The sequence below is a fragment of the Littorina saxatilis genome, linkage group LG17 (assembly GCF_037325665.1).
Source record: "Littorina saxatilis isolate snail1 linkage group LG17, US_GU_Lsax_2.0, whole genome shotgun sequence".
Taxonomy (NCBI): Eukaryota; Metazoa; Mollusca; class Gastropoda; order Littorinimorpha; family Littorinidae; genus Littorina; species Littorina saxatilis.
The window spans coordinates 25093656-25114785 of NC_090261.1; the positions used below are offsets into that span (position 1 = coordinate 25093656).

General features: G+C 43.8%; 2 protein-coding genes across 6 annotated transcripts in view; one reads left to right on the forward strand and one right to left on the reverse strand.

Annotated features, from left to right (window-relative positions):
- The window catches only part of LOC138952465 (protein phosphatase 1 regulatory subunit 37-like), a 47640-nt gene extending 37402 nt beyond the window's left edge, over positions 1–10238 (reverse strand). For all 4 annotated transcript variants that reach the window (XR_011451381.1, XR_011451380.1, XM_070324136.1 and 1 more), the window contains exons 1-10: positions 9841–10238; positions 5611–5708; positions 5307–5352; positions 4428–4528; positions 3469–3588; positions 2948–3098; positions 1838–1983; positions 1232–1357; positions 801–942; positions 153–319 (exon numbers count right to left, since the gene is read on the reverse strand). Coding sequence is in view for 2 of the 4 variants with exons in the window: in XM_070324136.1 (XP_070180237.1) it covers positions 153–319; positions 801–942; positions 1232–1357; positions 1838–1983; positions 2948–3098; positions 3469–3588; positions 4428–4528; positions 5307–5352; positions 5611–5708; positions 9841–10129 (1386 nt within the window). In the remaining 2 variants the exon portion in view is untranslated. The remainder of the gene's footprint in view (positions 1–152; positions 320–800; positions 943–1231; positions 1358–1837; positions 1984–2947; positions 3099–3468; positions 3589–4427; positions 4529–5306; positions 5353–5610; positions 5709–9840) is intronic.
- A 38-nt stretch (positions 10239–10276) lies between these two features.
- The window catches only part of LOC138952467 (serine/threonine-protein kinase VRK1-like), a 64284-nt gene continuing 53430 nt past the window's right edge, over positions 10277–21130 (forward strand). Inside the window, exon 1 of one of the 2 annotated variants that reach the window (XM_070324139.1) lies at positions 10277–10410. The gene's annotated coding sequence lies outside the window, so the exon portion shown is untranslated. Of the gene's footprint in view, positions 10417–21130 lie in introns of both variants that reach the window. The other variant, XM_070324140.1, reaches the window with a different exon arrangement.

Genomic DNA, 21130 nt, shown 5'->3' on the forward strand with positions numbered 1-21130 from the left:
TAATTTTACTTGTAAAAAATACATATTTTTGACACTTTACCTTTGAAAGCAAAAACCACAACCGTGAACATCTTTACCCATATAATGAAATTCAAATTGACGTTCTTGGCGCCAGCAGAGTCCAATTAAGGTCATATTTTGTTAAAACTTACTGATTCTTTCTTTGTCTCCTTATCCAAGTCAACTCGTGTGACACTCTCGTTGACCTTGAGTGCCAGAGACACGGCCATGAGTCCTGCGGTCTTGATGTCATTCTCCCTCAGATCCAGGCGCAGGAGATGAGAACTGTCCGCAATGTATTCTGCTAGTGCCACTGCACCTGCACAAACACACATCAAACATAAAGGGCTTTGCTAGAAACACATATTACTGATAAGTAAAGTCTGTAAATATTCTTGATTAACAGAAAAATTCTGGAAATAACTGTAGGGTTTGTATGTTATGTGGAAGAGTTGCTTTTCTTTGGAAACACCAATGCAAACAATCTCATGAGACAATATAGGCCAATTAGCACTGAGAGACATGTCTCCACTCGTGGTCGCAAACCGCGTGTGATGATACGCCACTCGCTTGTGATTGGCCTCTTCCACAGCTCACAAAAACTTGACATAGTTATTTCCAGAAATCTTCTATACTGATTTGAAAAAAAATTGCAAGCAGACTGCAGAAGAAAACCTTTGAAGGCATTTTATAATAAACTTTGCAGCCCAAAACCACATAGATACAAAGGTACAGAAATATGAAGACTTCATCAAAACTTCCCATCAGGGTGATGTAAATGAATAAGCTACATGCATTACCTTCACAAGTGAGTCGAGTTGACTGCAGGCCCAGCCTCATGAGTGACTTGCTCTTGAGTAGCCCCTCTTTTAGTATGTGGATTCCCTCGTTGGTCACGTTGTTGTGACCCAGGTTCAACGTCTCCAGACACTTGGTAGAACCCTGCACAAAGCATTTCTATATACTTAGCCTATTTCAGAGGACTTGAATAAACATCTATCATTCCCCTGATTAAAACGAGGTTTGCTAAACCATGACTGTTGCAAAACCCGTGAAAATACGTTTGCACGTCCGTTTCATGATTCACAGCCATTAACTTTTTTTCAGTAGCCAGGTGCCAACATTTTTTGTTGACTATAATAAAAACAAATACCTCATAATTGTCAGGTGGTCGTGATCAAGAGGTGGTAGCTAGGGCACATTTGACTGTACATACACAGCACAAACTCACCAATGCTTTGCTGAGGGCAGCCATGGACTGGTAGGTAATCTGATTGTTCCATAGCACCAGGGTTCTCAGTCCCTTGTCCAGGTTCTGCTCGTACAGTCCGTCACACACATGGCCCACACCGACGTCCTGGATGAACAGAGAAACACAACAATGTATGATTCATTTAATTACTGCCCTACTGTGTAACATTCAAAAAGTAAGCCAGGATAGTACTACTAAAAAGTTTCAGACACTACCAAAAGATTCACAAATAACGACTTGCAAGACCTTTAATTAATCAATTTCATTTCATTTCATGTTGGTTAATACATATATATACATGCATTATCTTTTATTTTAGCCTTACTGGGTACTGTGTTCTCTATTGCCTGCTACTCTATATTTCTACACACTCACAAAACTACTACAAACTCCGACACAACTCATGCTAACCTGTAAGCGGTTACTGCTTATTGGTCTTCAAGCTAACTGATTTAATTTTAATTATGGTTCATTTCACCCTTTTTAGCCTTACTCAGAACTGTGTTCTGTGTTTCTTGCCTGCTAATCTAATTTCCACACACTCGCAAAACTACTGTCACAGACTCAAATACAACTCGTTCTGACCTGTAAGTGGTTATTGCGAAGGTCTAACAATGCCAGGGAATGATTGTACTTCAGGAGGTTACCAAGCTGAATCCCATCGCTTGGCATCAAACGATTGTCTGCCAGAAACAGCTCTTGAAGAATCTCATTCATCTTCAAAGCGGCAACTGCAAAATTAAAATTGCATTATGTTGTTACACCTACGTGAAGTCACAGGTATGCACAACCGTAAATATACATGATTTTAAATCTTATCTTGTTCCTATGCTTGAGTTTAGAGGTTTTGTTTTTGCGTCATAAAATATGTTTACCAACCAATACACACACGTCTTTCCCTCCCTCTCTCTATCACAAACATTCATGCACACATTCCCTCTTTCCTTACTTACACACATGTTCACTCTCTCACTATATTTTCTTATCATTATTGGGCTAAAACCATAACATACCAGATAGCACTCCAAAGGATCCCTCGCCTCAACTGTAATCACCAGCCTCTCTCAAAATGACAGACACTTGGCTTGTTTAGAAAATTAAACAATTACCGTATTTTCCGGGTCATAAGGCGCGACTTTTTTCCTCGAGTTTGACCCCTGCGCCTTGTATAACAAAGCGCCTAATCCGTGAATGAAATACGAAAAAAAAAAATTTGGGAAAAAATCATGGGGAACAAAACGTGACAAGAACTCACCTCCATCTCGAATACCGGTAGTCATTTTTTAAAATTCCGTGAGCACTTGTTTACACAGCTCACACTGATCGTCACATTTCTCGGCAGTTTGATTTCATGACACACCCTCACACAGTCACACAGCAACCATGCCGAAGACGAAGCGACTTGCTTACGATGCAGAATACAAGTTGAAAGCGATCGAACTTGCTGAGGGAAAAGGACAAAGGACTTTGCCTAAGTTGAAATGACTGAAATTTCTAGCAACAGGTGCTGGGATCCCGGACGAGCCCCCAAATTTTTCAATTTTGGTGCGCCCTATGGGCCCCCTGCACCCAATGGGTGACTGGATTACAATTGTTTTTAAAAGAAGGGGGTGCGCCTTATGCGCTGTAACGCCTTGTAACCCGGAAAATATGGTAAATATATATTTTTTAAAGAGAAAAAAAAAGCTGACCAACCTAAAATAATGAGAGAACGTCCAGACAGGTACATGTTCTCCATGTGTAGAACAGTGATATGACTGCCCAGCTTGAGGGCCCGTCCAAAGATTGGGATGGAGCGGTCGTTCATGTCGCAGTTCCTCAAGTCTAGACTCGTCAGGCATGGAGTCTGTAGAGATTATGAACCAGGTACAATGATAACAAGGTTAACAACACACACACACACACCTTCACACGCACACACACATTCTCTCTCTTTCCCATCATATGCCGATAATTGAAATAAATCAAAGCCCAGGTTTCCTTCTTTCAGGTTTTGCAAAATGCATAGAAAAAGCAATATGTCTTCTGAAGCTAATTTCATCGGGGCATTTTTTCCCAATTCATTGCTCTGTAATCTTCATGAAAAACATTAATGAGAAAGCAAGAAACAAATCAAAGTACAAACAACAACTTTGCTTTGAAGATGTTAGGTAACTGTTCAGAATTCAAGCGTTTTACGGTACTTTGAATCTCCATATGCATGAAGCGTTACTCACCCTTCGAATCAACCTTGAACATGCCTGCCACCCTCTTACACTGATATTCTTATTGAAAGAGATGTTGAAATGAACGGCTGATTCATAGAACTCGATCATGTCAAACCATGCCACCGCACTCTGCCACAGAAAATGAAAAAGTATACAGACTTAACATAATGCTACCATGTATATGTACAGCAAATGCTGTCAAGATAGAATACCCTATGGAACAACTAATTGTTTGATTTCCATTTAAGAGACAGGTTGGCTCAAGTGCATCACCAAAGAGACACAAGAGTATGGTTTTGAAACAGGGGAGTATAGTGACTCACTAAAGATATCTTTCTAAGGCCAAAAAAAAAATTGTCTGTTTCTGGTCACCCGACCGACCCTAAATTTCGGCGCCGACCCTAAACTTTTTTTTTCCAAACTCAAAAAATTTTTTTTTTTTTGGGTGGTAAAGGACAGGGTGAGAAAATGAACAACAAAAACGTGTGAAAACGAAAGTCCGCTGACGATTTGTAAATGTGTTGAGTGTCTTGTCTCTATGCATAGTGAATCCAGTCTCTTTGCGCGATTTTTAAAGTTAGTTTTATTGGTTTACATTTTGGGGTAAAAAAAAAAAAAAAAAAAAAAAAAAAAATCCCGACCTACCGACCCTATTTTTTTTAGCCATGTTACCAGAAACAGACAATTTTTTTTTGTTGGCCTAAACACATTTTAGCATACAATACAAGGATTTCTTTTCATATACAATCTTCTGTTTTCCAACTTTTAAAAAGTGACAATTATCAACCTTCTATTAGTAATACTGTAAGTTCAAATAACAATGAAAGGAGCATTAAATAAAAACGGATATAAGTGGGAGGTGTTTTCGGGACTGAACAGTCTGATTATGTACAGGACTTCCAAATGGCATTGATCATGTAGTCCACCACAGTGTGATGTTTCATTTTAAATTATAACTATGTCTTCACCTCATCATCAAGATGACACGACTCCAAGTCAATGTTTTTGAACTGAACTCGCCGCAGTATCTCCTCAAACGTCTCACACTGTTTGATGTCAAGCTTTTCATCTGCAAGAAAAACACACTTATTCATGTCTCTTGCACATGAATAATGAATGTGCTGTCAGCAAGTGAAGACAGCTGCATTTGGGACAGAACAAAACCCCAGAGAGCAAATTATTCATATTTTGTTTTTTCATTTGCATTTCTATCTGCCTAATTATTCTCATTTTTCATGGTAAAAGCAGAGAGAGAGAGAGAGAGGGGGAGAGAGAGAGAGACAGACAGAGACAGAGAGACAGAGAGAGAGACAGAGAGAGAGAGAGAGAGAGAGAGAGAGAGGGGAGAGAGAGAGAGAGAGAGAGGGGGGGGGGGGAGAGAGAGAGAGAGAGAGAGGGGAGAGAGAGAGAGAGAGAGAGAGAGAGAGAGGGGAGAGAGAGAGAGAGAGAGAGGGGGGAGAGAGAGAGAGAGAGAGAGAGGGGGAGAGAGAGAGAGACAGACAGAGACAGAGAGACAGAGAGAGAGACAGAGAGAGAAAGACAGTGAGAGAGACAGACAGATCATATAGAGAGAAAGAGAAGAAAGGAGTTAAACATTCTACCTGTCTTCACAATAAAACAAGGGAAAGTGCAGGATATTATCAGGCAATTTGAATATATATAATCTGTGAAATCATGTTAAACTTGGTGATTTGTCTGTGTATGCAAGAGCCATGCTAGATTTCCCCTGTAGGAATAATTATTGTGTTGTATTTTGGTATGGTATTATAGTGATGAAGGAGACACGTCAAATAAACAGTACCAGAAGCTGAAGCCACAACGAAACCAACTGCCAAAAATATACTTACTTTTTAATACCAGTTTTTCCTCCCGTTTACCATTACAGGAAAATCCCTGCACACAAGAATAAATAAATTAGTGATAAATCTCTACACAAGCGACTACGCCTTTTTTTTTATGAAGGCATCATCCTAACAAAGTAACAATATTAGCCAGTGCTCAATAAAACATACTGGTGGAATGAAGACCTGTTGTTAACCCGAAACAACTACCTCAGGCAGTCAGATATTTGTACCACTTTATTGATTGTTCACTTTTTGAAAGTGTTTAAATGACATTCTGACAATAGCTTTGAACATGTATGTTTCTTACCTCCACTTGCTGTATAACCTTGTTAAGAGGCTTGGTGGCATGTTTTTCACAACTCCTTTTGTACGCTGATATGATGTCATAAGGTGTCCACCTGGGGGCTGCACACATATCGAGAGATGATTGTTTCATAAGAATTGAAGAAATCTACGTCCAATACTGGTACATGTGCAATTTAAATTTTCACATCCAAGAACTGAGTACCAACAAGTGGACCCCCCCTCCCCCCCCTGCACTTTTTGTTAATATACTGATTTATGTTAATGCTGTGTGTATGGTATGTACCGGCAATGTCAAGTTTAACTCACTGCCACTGCTTTTTACAAAAATTAGTTTTTTAATCAGTTGAGGTCCTGAAAAAGTTTTTTGTATTATGGTTTTGGTTGCACAGTGTATTTGGCTTTATTGGATAACGCTTTAGTTCACTAACAGTGTTGGCTCAAACAACAGGATTTCAGTGTTTAATCAGGAAAATAAACAATGACCATGAATCATTGGAAGTTATGTGTCATGTATGTAATTTACACTTCCTTGTCCTTTTCTTAGTTTCTGTTAGCTTCATCACAGAATATCTCCACTGCAACTTATTTGACAAAAGTATTTCTAGTTCAGTGGAATTTGATTTCGGTTTACCATGCAAGGATTTTATTCCTTTACTTTAACAGTTTAAGAAATTATTCAAAATTGGTGTGAATGTTGTCTCCCCTGACTCCTATTCTAAGTATTACTGAGTCCTATGTCTCTCCCAATTTGTCTTGTATAAGGGACATGAAATGTTACGCTTGTAACTCTGAAACCTGAGGACATCCCTTGGACAAGTTGGAGTTGGACAACCCAAAACTATCGGTCCACTACAGATGGCCTTCAATGACATGAATAACAGAGACAGGTACATATAATATATATTTTTGTCACATTAACAGACCAGCAGTCAGCAAAAAGTGCCCTTTAATGAAATGCTCTACGCTACAAGTTGTACAACTTCAATACATATAAACACCATGACAGATGCCGAAATGGACTGATCTGTGGGGCTAAAACTGTAACTGTTCAGGCCTGGGAGGGCGGGTCTATCGCTCAGTCGGTAAAACGCTGACTTTGTAACCAGTTCGTTGCTACAGTATCACTATCCAGGTATGGCAGATATTTTTCTGTATTTCAGAGAGTCAAGTTTAAATTAAGTGCAGACGTCACCCTAACTAGTTTAAGTCTTAGTGTAGGGAATCATACCATCCTTGTCTGTTAATCACTTAAATGCATGCACAAAGACTAATACACATGTAAAACCAGTTCAAGATCCCAAGCTGTCAGTGAAAGGCCCAGGACTTTGAAACACACAAATACCTAACAAGTAACATGCACACCCTCGAAGACGGCGTCATGCGGCCCACGTGGCAGGGTAAAGAAAACGGTGTGGCAGGCAAAACTCTCACCAAAAGGTGACCCTGAGAGCAAAAAGTTCAAGGATGCAGAGGAAGAAACAAGTCTGGTAATCATGGTAAAATGCAAATGGAGGAAACTTGGAGAAAAAAAGAGATGGAAAGGAGAGGAGATCTATGAAGACATTGAAGGTCTGGATAAGAACGAGGACACAACATATTGTGTAACATGACCACGTAATTTCTACTTCTAGTTCAAGGTTTGAATCTGATGGCAACATAGAAGCGTGCTACTTTTAACTGGAGCAAGCCACCGTTCTGAATACACCAGAAATGCCCCATTCTTCTTCTGCCCTTGGACTATTTGTAACAGTCCATGAGTCATGCAAATTTATTTACCCTGACAACAGCTGTACACCATTGCATTGTCTTGCCAACTACGCATGTATACAGGCACTGAAAACCCAGAACAGTGACTTCCTGCCCCAAGAATTAAAAGCACATGCTGATCCTTTCCTCAACTGTCCACTCTTAATCTTATTCAGCACTTTAGATTTCACTACCTCATTTGCTAATAGTACTACTTTATAGCATAAGAATAAGATAGCCTTCCTGAAAATGCTGTTACTACAAGTTTGTGCTAGTGTTATCAGTTCGTTTAATAACAATAAACTGTTTATTATCTCATCAAGTGACCAAGGTCCTGTTTCTAATAAACCTGACTGTCCTGCCACTCCTGCCTTTCCAAGTAATACAAACTTGCCCACCGACATCAAGTTCACAAGAACACCAATTCATTTGAACATTTCATCATATCTTGCGTCCTCACTCTTACACATTCATTTCATTTATGATTGCTGACCAAACCGTTGACATTTCTTCTCCTAGTTATTAAAAAAATTCATAATATTCACTTGTAGTTGTACATTTTAATTTTTATTCGAGTTCCCATTCTTTCTAAAGTCTTGGTTGACTTTTGAAAGTGCACATATATGTCTTTTATCTTGTTTCACTTTCAGCATTGTGCCTTTGTTGTGAATAAGGCATACCGCAGCCAAACTATGCTTTAAAGATCTTTAAAAATTAATTGCTGATTGCATTTTACAATCAGACACAGACAGTTATATTTCTTATCAAAAGAAAGCAAAAACTGTTTTCTTATTGAGTGACCACTCACACATGTATATTAATAGTTACTATGTAATATGGTGATACACTTTGCCTTTTAAAGTTTGTATGATCAAATAGCTTTCATTCTATTTTAGTTTTAAATAGTCTTATAGTAGTTTACGTCGTAATGAAAAGACAGAGAAGAAATAAAAAGGAAAAGACAAGTCGCGTAAGGCGAAATTACTACATTTAGTCAAGCTGTCGAACTCACGGAATGAAACTGAACGCACTGTATTTTTTTCACCAAGACAGTACAGCTTCGTCATTCCCCGCGAGAAGGAAATCGCTCATCTCCCACGTGCAAAACGCAGTGATATGCACACACCAGAATAGCGCGGGAGCGTATTGTGCTAAGCAGGAAAGCACGCTTTTCTGAATTCGTGTTAACTTTGTGAGCTTGTTTTGAATACAACCTATCATAGCTATATGGTTTTGGAATCAGGAAACGATAAAGAATAAGATGAAATCATTTTTGGATCGATTTCTTAAATTTTAATCGTAAGACTAATTAATCTATTTTCGTTAATTGTGATCACATTTTAAGAGTAAACATGACATATGTATATATTTTTAGATTCAGAATGTCATGAAGAATACGATGCAATCAATTTTAAATCTGTTTGCGAAAAATCGATTTTAATGACAACTTTAATGAGCAAACTCATTAATTAATTTGTAAGCCTCCAAGCTGAAATGCAATACCAAAGTCCGGGCGTCGTCGAAGATTACTTGACCAAAATTTCAACCAATTTGGTTTAAAAATGAGAGCGTGACAGTGCCGCCTCAACTTTCCCGAAAAGCCGGATATGACGTCATCAAAGACATTTATCAAAAAAATGAAAAAAAATGTCTGGGGATATCATACCCAGGAACTCCCATGTAAAATTTCATGAAGATCGGTCTAGTAGTTTTCTCTAAATCGCTCTACACACACATACACCACACCCTCGTCTCGATTCCCCCCTCTACGTTAAAATATTTAGTCAAAACTTGACTAAATGTAAAAAAGAATAACCCAAAATATTTGTCTCTTTCTCTTTCAATGTTTAATTCACACACATTCTTATCCAAACTTTTATAGTAAGTTAGTAGTAAGTGCTGCAGCACATAAATTTAGGACAGGTGAAAAAACACTGAACTAATGCCCTAATATTTAACCGCGGTCGGTCGTTTGTCACTATTCATGCGTATCCTCCAATAGAGGGAAAAACTGCAGCGCATGACTGTCAGAAGCTGTCCTTATAAACATGGTCTATAGGTTCTTTTGGTTAGTGTTAGTTTTATTGTTACTTATAAATGTTGACTAGCCTATCTCTTTTGTCTATAACTATAAGTGAAAGGCTGGGGCATGTGCACCAGACCCCCAAGAATCACGGCTCAAGTAAAGAAGTATGCAAATCACAGACCTTAATAGTACATACTAATAGTCGGCATTATATTGAAAATAAGTAAAAAAAAAAAAAAGGATCTCATTCTCAGTTCTCACTCTCAGTTGTTGACTGGAGGAATTTAAGCTTTATTTCTGTACTAATAACAGTGTTTTTATTTTTTGCAAACCATTCTCTAATTACTGCCGAGAACATTCTATTATTAATTTTGATCTTGTAACATACACAGCAACAAACGCTCGTATACTAAGTGCATTAAGCACATCATGCAACGAATGAACTTTGACATGCTGTACCTCCTTTCCACGGGTCAGGTGGATCACAGTATCCAGAAACGTAACTTTCTGGTGGGAACGATATTCCACGTCTCACAGTTCTATGACTTTGCAACTGTTCGTCAGGCTGGGCAACGTTTTTGTCACTATTGGAGTCCTGGTCTGGTTTTTGAGGCAACGACCCTCCCCCGTCAGCTGGATCTTTCGCTTTGTTTACTTCCTGTCCATTGCAAAATCCATTTTCGGTCACGGTTCTCTGGCCGTCGCCGGCAGGTTTAGAAGCTTGAACTTCGGTGTCTGACATTGTCATGTCTTCAGTGTCTCTCGCATTTTGTCACAAAGTCAAACTCTGCATATGTTTACGAGTATTTAAGTTTTTGTTTCCACTGGACCTCAATCACTCGTCCGCCATTGTTTTGCTTGCGTCACGACACTTCCGGCGGTGTATTTGTCAACTTTCTGTTGATTGGTTGACGAGAGTTCCAGACCAAGGAAACGCGCGTTCGCATCCCAGCTGCCTTGGCGGACATTTCGAGTGTAACAGGGAAACATCCTGAGTTTGAGACAGAAGTTGTCATCGGATAGTTGTATGTAAGTGTAAGTCTTTAGTGACACGGGTGGCACTTATATTCGTGTGGATTAGTCGCCCTCTAGTGATCATGAAGTTTGAAAGACCACAAAACTATCAAACTCAAAGCAGGATTCTAAGTCATGAAGCTCCTTTTAGGCTTTTGGTTTCACTTGAAATGATCTTACTCATAACTAAGGATTTTCCCATCCTGACAGTGATGGCGCTAATATTTGTTCAAACCGGTACTCAAACTTTTATGATGCAAACTGTCCAGAAAAAACCCCGGTAGGCTGGTCATTGGAACCAGTAATTGAGTCCAACTGCAACTCAGAGTATTGGTTTTGTTGTTTTTAACCAGCGAAAATTACCGGTAGTTCTAAAAATAAACCAGTAGGTTATACCGGCAGCCAATTATTTTCCGGTATTTTCTCATTTCAACTGGTAAAATACTGGTATTTACCGTTTAACGCCAATTCTGCAACCAGTGGGCGTATAAACTGAGTGTTTATAATCCCTCGCTGTGAAACCTGGCTTCCTTGTTATAGAGATATTACCACTCAGTGGACAAATATACAGAGAGAGAACTCGAGTTTTACTGACACTCACTGTTGTCTGTTACTGTTACTGTTCTGCCTCAGATGAGGTTCACAGAATGATGGAATCTTTCACGAAATAAGCAATTTTAACCTTATGGAACACATGCACTTGCACTAGCATTTAACATCAATAAATGACACAGTTCGTTTGAATGGCTATTTACTAAACCACACACAAGTTCTCGTGGTTTATTCAACTCCTGAGTGAGCGATCGTGGACCCGACTGTGACCCACTTTCCCTTTTTCACATACGTGATCAATTCAGTTGTCAGTTTGTGGGTTCAGTGTGACTCGCTATATCTGCAATAGCACGTTATTGTGTACCTATGAATCTAAAATGCAACAAACGACTCCGTGTGGCACAAACTGAGCGGTGGCGGTTGACCGTTCAAACAAACTGGCGATATGCAGAAAATTTGTCTGCCTGGGCAAACACAACCTTGCATGTCCTGCTTCCGGGCTCCCTTTTTTCAAACTTTCAAAACTTCGAATTGTACTGATTTTGTCTTGGTGAAAAAAATCATTTTATGATTTAAGAATGTTTGTCTCACATGCTCAATCAATCAATCAATATGAGGCTTTTATCACGCGTATTCCGTGGGTACAGTTCTAAGCGCAGGGATTTATTTTTAATTTTTAAAAATTTTATTTTATGAAATTTATATCGCGCACATATTCAAGGCGCAGGGATTTATTTATGCCGTGTGAGATGGAATTTTTATACACAATACATCACGCATTCACATCGGCCAGCAGATCGCAGCCATTTCGGCGCATATGATGATATCCTACTTTTCACGGCCTATTATTCCAAGTCACACGGGTATTTTGGTGGACATTTTTATCTATGCCCATACACTTTTGCCAGGAAAGACCCTTTTGTCAATCGTGGACGTGCACACCCCAATGTAGTGTACACGAAGGGACCTCGGTTTTTCGTCTCATCCGAAAGACTAGCACTTGAACCCACCACCTAGGTTAGGAAAGGGGGGAGAAAATTGCTAACGCCCTGACCCAGGGTCGAACTCGCAACCTCTCGCTTCCGAGCGCAAGTGCGTTACCACTCGGCCACCCAGTCCATGCTGTCAATTTGTTATTTAGATTATAAAAGTTAGTTCTACTTCTAGTGCCAAAACGAGGCTTCCGATTTTTTTTTTATAGTGCATCCTTTTCTAACTGCACAAAATAAATTGTTTGAAAATGTCTCACTCCGAACGGAAAGCAGCCAGGATGCTCCTGAGCGATAAACGTTCAAATGGAAGGATGTTTGTACTGTACTTTGTCGGGAGGATCAGAAACAGATGGTTTACAGGAGGCGGAGTGAGGCTTTAATCATATTTATTATTTAACCTTTACAACTCCGAAAAGTACAGCATATATACTACTCAAAAGAATTCAAGGGCCACTTAGTTGGTCATTCCCCATTCAAAGCAATTAAGACAAACAACAGAAAACATATATCAGAAGTTTAATTTATTCACTTGTTGTTCGATCGGTTACAATTTCATTAACCAACACGAATTATTCATCGAGAAAATTTCATTTGAATGGACATACCCCCATTTTCAAAATTCAGAACAGAGAACAATTGGAATCACAAGAGTCAATAACGAGTGTGACCTCCATTGGCATTGATGCAGTCGAGGCAACATTGACGCATGGACCTGACCAATATCTGAAGAGTGTTCTGAGGGATCGCCTGCCACTCCTGCTGCAGAGTGTGGAACAGGACGTTGAGGTTTGGTGGAGGAGAATGATTCGCTCGAATCAGTCGCCCCAGGACATCCCAAAGGTGCTCGATTGGGTTCAGATCGGGCGAACGGGAGGGCCAGTCCATCCTGATAACTTGCTGCTGCTGCAGAAAGTTATTGACGACCCGAGCTCCATGTGCAGGCGCGTTGTCGTCTTGCAGTGTGGCACCTGGTCCGATGGCCTGAAGGACTGGTGTGGCTATGGGACGTAGAATGTCATCCCTGTACGCGATGCCAGTCAGGTTGCCTTGGACACGGTGTAGGGGTGTCCTGTGGTGAAGACTGAATCCACCCCACACCATCAGGGAGCCGCCACCATGTCTGTTGTGCTTCAGAACGGTAGCGTTGCTGAAGCGCTCTCTAGGACGTCTCCAGACGCGAATTCGGCCGTCGTTGAAGGACAGCGTGTAGCGAGACTCGTCGGAGAAGAGCTCCCTGGACCACTGCTGCCTTGTCCAGGCTAGATGACGCCGGGTCCAGGCCAGACGAGCTGCACGATGAGCCCTAGTGAGTGGAGGTCGTACCGCTCGCCGCCTTGATCGCATGTTCACCTCGTGCAGACGGTTGCGAACAGTTTGGTCACTGACCAGGATGTTGGTGGCTGTTCGCACTTGCCCCCTGAGCGTGTTTGCAGTGGCGGTTCTGTTACGCAGGGCTGACACGATGACGTAGCGGTCTTCTCTCCATGTCGTCATTCGTGTGCGCGCAGCCCCCCTTGGTTCTTGCACACTTCCGGTGTTGTTGAAGCGATCTCTCAGCCTCTGTATGACAGAATGTGTCACTTGCAGTCGCCTGCCAACTTCCCGCACTGCTACGCCTTCCTGGAGCCAGGCCACGGCCATCCCTCTGGCAGCATCACTCAGTCGGCGTCTTGGGGGCATGGTTAAAAATGCTCAAGAAACGTGGCCTTAAATACCCGTTGGTCTGAAAAACTGGTTGACGTCTGCTCACAAAAGCTACGGCTTTCACGTGCATTGCAGTTTTCAGTCTGCGCAGGTGTGCTGCGTCAGCTAGACGCGTTTGAAAAGTTGGCATTTTCACATAAATTTTGCGTTTCTTTTGTGGCCCCGTGTAGCACTTTGAATAAACGCTCATCTGAACCCTTTTCAGAAACACGTTGTCTTGAACATTGCGTAACACTGTTTGTTGCTTATTTGGCAAAAAAACACATTTTGTTCAGTCTGCACTTTATTTTTCAAACCATGTCAAAAATGACACTGGCCCTTGAATTCTTTTGAGTAGTGTATATGAAAGATTTTGAGTTGTGGCTCGAGACTCGACGAGTGAAAAATAGGGCCGTCACTCAAAGGGAGCGCCTAGGCTCTTGCATATATTTTTATTCAAAATAGAGATTCCTTTTTTTTCCCGAGAACCATGCAATCAGTCGTTCATAAAGATATATTGTTTTAAGTTAATTAAATAAATGCAATTGCAAAGAGCTGTGGTCTTTCTTTTTAACAGAAAGTTCAATGGAGATCAAATTATTTTAGACATGACTTAGCTCAGCAAGGGCATTTATGATGACTAACTGACTGAAGCGAGAGATGCCGTTTCGTTGGATCAGGTGGAACAGCCTGTTTTATGCGAGACGGAGTTTTGTTTTCTCATAACTGAAGAAAGTATTTCTTTGTTCCCATGTTATTGATCATTTCTGCACTGCCGTTTGTTAAAGGCACAGTAAGCCTCCCGTAAACCATAACAGATACTGTCAGGCTTTTACACACAGTACAAACACCCTTTCATTTAAACACTCACCGCTTGAGAACATCCTAGGTGCCCTCCGTAAAGAGCGAGCAATTTTCAAAGAATTTATTTTTGCGTGGTTTATCTTACCCCTGAGCCATCGTGAACCCGTGTGATCCAGTTTCCCTTTTTCACAATGTAGTCGTCAGTTAGTAATTTTAATGCGACTCGATGTGAGCTTATCTGCAAGAGCACGTTATTATGTACCTCTGACTATGCACGAAACAAACGGCTGTGGTTCACAAGAACTTTAACGATGGCTTTTGACTGTTCAGAGGAACTGGCGATAGGCATAAACCGTCGTCTGCTACGAGAACCACAACTTGTGTGACCCTGCTTCCGGGCTTTTCGTTTTTCAAACTTTTAAAACTTCGAATTGTACTGATCTTGTCCTAATGAAAAAAAGAATTCTTTTATTATTATTTTTTTAAGAATGTTTGTGTAACAAGCTGTCAATTTATTATTTAGATTTTAAAAGTTAGGTCTTGCGCCAAAACGCACCACGGTCTGATTGTCTGAGAGACAATCCGCAAAATTAATTCTTTAAAAATTGCTCGCTCTTTACGTAGGGCACCCAGGATGTTCCCGTTCGGTGAGTGTTTAAATGAAAGGGTGTTTGTACTGTGTGTAAAAGCCTGACAGTATCTGTGATGGTTTACGGGAGGCTTACTGTGCCTTTAATAATTAAATTTTGTAGTTGTGATTCCATGCTGTGTGTGGTATGCACAGACGCTTTCAGTGCAGGTGACTGCAGGCTTGGGATGAGTTTAGTAGTGGCGATCTTCGATCTTTCATAAACCACTCAAAGCTAGCTTTGGAATGAAAAAGAAGAGAAGGAAATAAAAGAAGGGAGGGTTTAATTAAAAAAAAAAAAAAAAAAAGTTGAAAGATTACAAAAAAAAGAAAGAACATTTGCTGAATTAGTGATTGCGCCAGTTGATCCCCCAACCACCCCAATAATGGTCTACAGCGCTACCCACTGTACTACAGAGGCAACTTTAATTCTAGGCAAAAAAAACTGACGCTCCACCTAGTGTGTCTCGGGTACCCATATCTAATGTTCCTCGATGAAACTTTACACTAGAGTCTAGAGCCAGTAGAGGGTCCCAAGACCAGAAGCTTCATATCGTATTTAATCACATATTCTTACTCCAATTCTTATGAATGCATTGACTTTAGTCCCACATGCTAGATGTCGAAAAACCTCTCAAATTACCTGCCCTTAGTAGGGTGGTAACCAAGCTAAAAGCGACGCCATAGCCGTTGCTATGGCCTGACCTTGCTCGGTTACCCATAACACCCTGCGCACCGCGTGAGCGCCAGCATCCGTAATAATCATTCTCGACTTTCGACAACACACGGTGGACGTGTCCGAATTTCGCTCTCACTTTTGGCCTTCACATGCCTGCTTGTCCGTGAGACTAGCCGGTTTCCTGTGGGTCTACCTGTCCGTCTACCTTTTGGTGAGATCTTTCCTGTTTATGTTTGGTTGAATGGTGTTAGCTTTGTGTTGAACATGCACGCAGAAGTTTTTTGTTCTGGGTGACTGTTTTTCGCCGGTCTTAAAATGGCCGACAACAAAGCTAAACTCGGCGCGAGACTGGAAGGTGGCAAAGCTCTTAGCCTGGTTTAGTAACTATTCCTAAGAGTAGCCTAAGAACTTTGATTTGCCTATTATGCGGGTCGTAGATCCGTCAAACAGCACTTCTTTTTATGTTCCTATCCCTCCGAGGGTGGGTTCAGTTCTTTCACAGCTCGCTTCCCCTGTTGGGGTTAATCAGCCTTTAGGCTCCTTATAGACTTTTTGTTGGATCGTCGTCGGTGCGACTGATGGGGGGGGGAGTAGCCGTGTGGCTATTCTTTCCCCTTTCTCTGTGTAAGAGGAATCAGTCAATGTCCTCCTTTTGGGGGGACTTAACGATGTTTTGTGTCTATATTCTCGGCTGTTTCAGGCGCGATCGGCGGTTCCCGCCCTCCCGTTTCGTCAGCTTCGCACTGTGGCCTAGTGCAAATGGCCTGTTCGGTTCAGCCCGTTTTTTGCCTCTGGTGGCTCTGGGCTGTTCTCGAGCACCCCTTCCTTTTAGGAGGGGGGGCCTGCTCCCTGCCTGCGTCTAACCACTCTGATTACCGCCGGTACTTCACAGTGTGTTACGCAGCCCCCCGCCATTGGGGGGGGATAGGGGGGCGCTCCTGCGTCGCACCGTCGCCTGGTGCAAACGGCCAGCTCGGTTCAGTCCTTTCTGCCACTGGTAGGCTGGGTTGTTCGTGAGCACTCTCTCCGTAAGGAGAGGGGGTCTGCTTCCTCTCTTTCTCTTCCCGCTCAGCTTGCTTTTAGCAACACTGCAGTGGGAAGTCAGCTCTCTCCCCTTGCGGGAGAGGGAGAGAGGGGGCATGGTAAGTCACAGCCTGGGTTTGGTCCCACCTTGTCCCACTGGGGGCAGGGGGCTGTGTTAGCTTCCCACCCTTTCCCGCCCCCCGGGCGCGTTGGGGTGGCGGCTTTCCAGGCTACGTTACATACCCCTTCTCTGCTCCATTTGGGGCAGGGTGGGGGGGTGTCAGTGGCTCACTCTTTCCCGCCCGCTGGGCAGGATCGGGTGGGGGCTGGAGCAGCGTTCCACCCTGTCCCTCCCTCTGGGTCGGACGGGGTGGGCGCTGTTGGACTGTCTTCACAGTCTGTGCCTCTATTGTCCTGGCCCGACAGTCGTCCTCCTCCCTTATCGGGTTGTGTGGTCGGTGGGCTATAGGATTACGGCAGGTGGACGGAGGGGGGTCGGCCGTTTTTCGGTTCGTCTCTCTCCGTCGCTCTTACTGCTGCGACGAGCCACCCCCCTCCTCATCTGGGGGTGGCTTGGCTCAGGCCTTGCTACACAGTGGGGGTGCTATGTACGGCTTTCCAGGCTACCTTACATACTCCTTCTCTGCTCCGTTTGGGGCAGGTGGCTGTGTTAGCTGCCCGCGCTTGTCGCGGGTAGCGGTCGCGAAACAATGAGCTTGACTCTGTTTTGTTCTCGGCAGGGTGTCTCGCACAGTGGTCAGGGAACAATGAGCTTTGCTCCGTTTTGTTCTCTGCACGGGCTGTGCCGGCTGGCTACATGGTCAGGCGGAGGCAGAACGTACCCTTTCTCTCCAGTCTCCCATTCTTTGTGTTCACAATGATCTGCAGGGACTCGGCTTTAGTATCGCCTGGCCGGTGGTCATTGTCCGTAGCCAGCGTAGGTCACCCCCCCCCCCCCTCCTAGGGGTGGGTGAGTGATAGGGCTACTTGACTTCGGCAGGTGGACGAGCGAGGATCGGCCGTTTACGGCCGTTTCTCTGTTTCAGTCCTTTTCCCGTCTTGGGGTTACGGCTGTGCTGGACCGCCCCCCTCCCCACTTGGGGTGGGTTGTGGTCATACCAGGTAGTCTGGTTCTTAGCACTGAGATGCTTCTCTCGCACAGCGGGTGGGGTAAGACGCGCCGGGCCCGGCTTTGTCTTGCTTCTCCACTCTCTCTTCTTCTTGGCAGAGATCTGTGCCAGTTACCAACCCCTCTTCCCCCCACCTCTTGTTCAGGTGGGCGGTTTTGGGTTGGCAGTCAGAGACTGATCACGCTTTTCATCCACACTCTTGGCGGGTTATTGGCAGGAGATTTAGTGCGCGACCTCCCCTGCCTCCCCTCCTTTTGTGTTTTACACAACTGGTGGTTAGGTTCGGACTTCTTGTTTAAGGAGGGGGAGTGTATAGGGTTGCCTACTGATTGTAGGCTTCCCATACATAGAGCGGCTGCTGTTGCAGTTTACTTTGGCCCGGATAGGTTGGGGGTGTCTCTCTTCCTTCCTCTTCCGGGATGCCTTTGGGTTTTCACAGGCTTTCTCGCAATTTGTTTCATTTGCTGAGTCTGCGGTGATTGCCTGCCACATGCCACACTTTTTGGCTTGATCCGCACCTTAGGATAGTGGTCTTCAGCCTACACCTTTCCAGCTGCTTTTTACGCAGGGGACTGCTGGCTTCGGGGTTTCAGGCTGCTTCGTCCTCACTTTTAGTGCGGAAGAAGATAGCAGGGAATTTTTCAGGCTCAGGGTCTGATCCGGACTTGTTTATGGCCAGGGGTTAGTTTCTGGCTTCTCTTACAGACCACAGGGAACATGGAGTTTTCATGATATTACTCCTCCCTCTCCTCTCTGGAGGAGATAGGAGGGCATGGTTTGGAGTTTTTGCTTTGGCTGAGACTCTCTTCTGTGTTTTCTTATAGGCAATTTTATCCTCCCGGAACGCTCTTTTGAGTTAGGGAGGATGCCTTGGATAAGGCTTTAGCCAGGCTGCTGGCAGCTTGGGCTAGGGTCGTCACGGAGCGGAGTGGTTTCTCTGTGACGTTTTAGGCCCACACTGTTTTGGCTTGGTGTGATCTCCTTCCTTTACAAGGGGTTTGATTTCATGCTGGTTGCAGGAAGCAAGGGTCAGGCTTTTTCGGGGGTTGTTGAAACCTACTCAATAGCTGGAATCTTTCCCTTCCTTCTCGGACCTCTGGCAGCGCATTTAGGCGCTCCCAGTTGCAAAGGGGTGTTTTGGTTCAGTGTCTCCTCCCTCTCTGCGGGAGGTGGGCGGCATGGGCTAGAGCTTTCAGCTTTGGCTGAGATTTTCCTCGGTGCTCTCACATGAGCTTTCCTTCTGCGTTTCTGCACACAGGAAAGGGCTCGGTTTCTGGGGGTGTTGGTCTCTGGACTTTCTCGGGGGCTGGTTGAGCTTTTCAAGGTCAATCAGCTTGTCAGCTGCACTTTCTTTTGGTGTTGAACCAGGTTTTTTGCCTGGTGCTCTCAGTAACCAGGCTAAATTCCGAGCTGTCCTTATCCCAGGTTTTTTACCTGGGCATGCTGTTCGACTTTGTCTCTTGGAAGGTTTATTCTTCACACAAGAGAGAATAGGGAGGCTATAAGCTCTTTTCACTGCCAGACTGGCACGAGAGCAGGCCTCTGCGGGGTCTTTAGACCCGATCTTCGGTCGGACGGTATCGATAGCTATACTGGCTCTCTAGTCTTTCCTCAAGTTTTTTGGGGGGTTCGGCCTCTCAGGTCTGGGACATGAGGGTCCTCCTCCAGAGTGGGTTCCTCCACTCGGGAAGGTGGCTGGAATCCTTTTGGATCGCTCAGGGGACTTTTTTCCCTAGCTCTGTTTCCCCCTGGACTTAGACCGCTTTTTGGATGCGTTTTCATCTAGATGGGGCCTGCAATGGTGATTGCAGTCTTGAGGCTGTGATGTAGACGTGAATCCTTGGGCTTCTCTTTTGCCTGAGGTTAGGAGCAGTGGCTCTTAGTCTACTAGCCTTTCCTTTTTTGCTATTTACAGGCATGGCCTGTTGCATTCGGGCAATTCTTCTGTTGCTTATGTGAACTAGCTGGGGTGAGCAAGTTCTCGCTCCCTGTCAGACAGAGTATAGGGGATTCTGATTGGGTTTCACACTAAATCATTTTTCTCAGGGGAATTTCTCCCCGGCCAGCTCTGCGATCTGGCCGACTCGCTCAACAGGCCCTTTCAGGGCTTGCACAGGGGTTGGCCCTTCTGCTGACGGGTCTGGAGGCGTGCTGTTGGTGTTTTAGATCATGGGTTCTGACTCTGGTCTTTGGGAACGAAGCATATATTTCCTCCACTTTATCTGTGTATGCTCCTTTTTTGGCCCCCTTGGCCAATTGGGGATTTAGAGCGGGGGTGCAACTCCTTAGCGCCCCTCTCTCAAGCCAGGTGGTTTTTCACCTCTGTTTCAGTTTTTGGCTTTGGGCAGCTGGGCCTCTTCTTTGAGGTTCCGGCTTATCGGCTATCTCAGCTGTTTTGAAACAAATAGGCCTCTCTTCTGTTGCTCATGGCGCTCTTGTCGGCATGTTCAAGGGACCTTGTTTTACGAGGTTTAGAGGCTCCCCCTTGTTTAGCGCGTGGGACTTTGTTCTACTTACTCTGGGCCTCAGCCCTATAGGGCGGTGAGGCGCATGCGTTTTTGGGGTTTGCCAGAGGATGTAGCCTTAGGGCTTTTGGTTCCGTTTGTTCACGGTTTTTGGCCAGGTTTTGGGGTTTCAGAAACCTGGTCAATATCCTCTGGTGTTTGATTCCCTCCTCTTGGGAGGATTATCGCTCCGGGAGATTCGGATTTTCTAACTGTCTGGTTGGACTTTTTTAATCCCTTTTTTGACGTTACTGTCTTTTGGAACCACGAGCTTTAGCTCAGGTTCTTATTTCTTTACAATGGAGCGAAAGAGACGTCTTTTATTTGTCTCTCTCTAGGGGCTCTGCTACATTCATAGGACAGTCCTATGAGTGGTGCGTTCCGAACAGGGGGGGGGGGGGGGGGGCGTTCAGTCCTCCCTCTATTCCTTTTCAGGCGTTCGGGAGTCTGGTGTTCTTCTCTGGCTGGTGGTGTTCCTCTCGCCTATGCGAGGTTTGCCAACAGCTCGGGTACAGATTTTGTGCTTCTTTTATTGCCGTGTTGCGTTCTGGTCGCCTAGGCGAAGCTTTGCAAACGGCTTACTGGAGATCAGATGATGTGTTCATCGGTTTCTATCTTCGGGATATTTCCTGCACGCGGCTTGATGGCTCCAGTTCATTGCTGGTTTTAGTTGCTGCAGGGCAGGTTCTTACAAGGACATAAGTAGGTTCCCTCCACCTTTAGGAGGAATCTGCATTCAT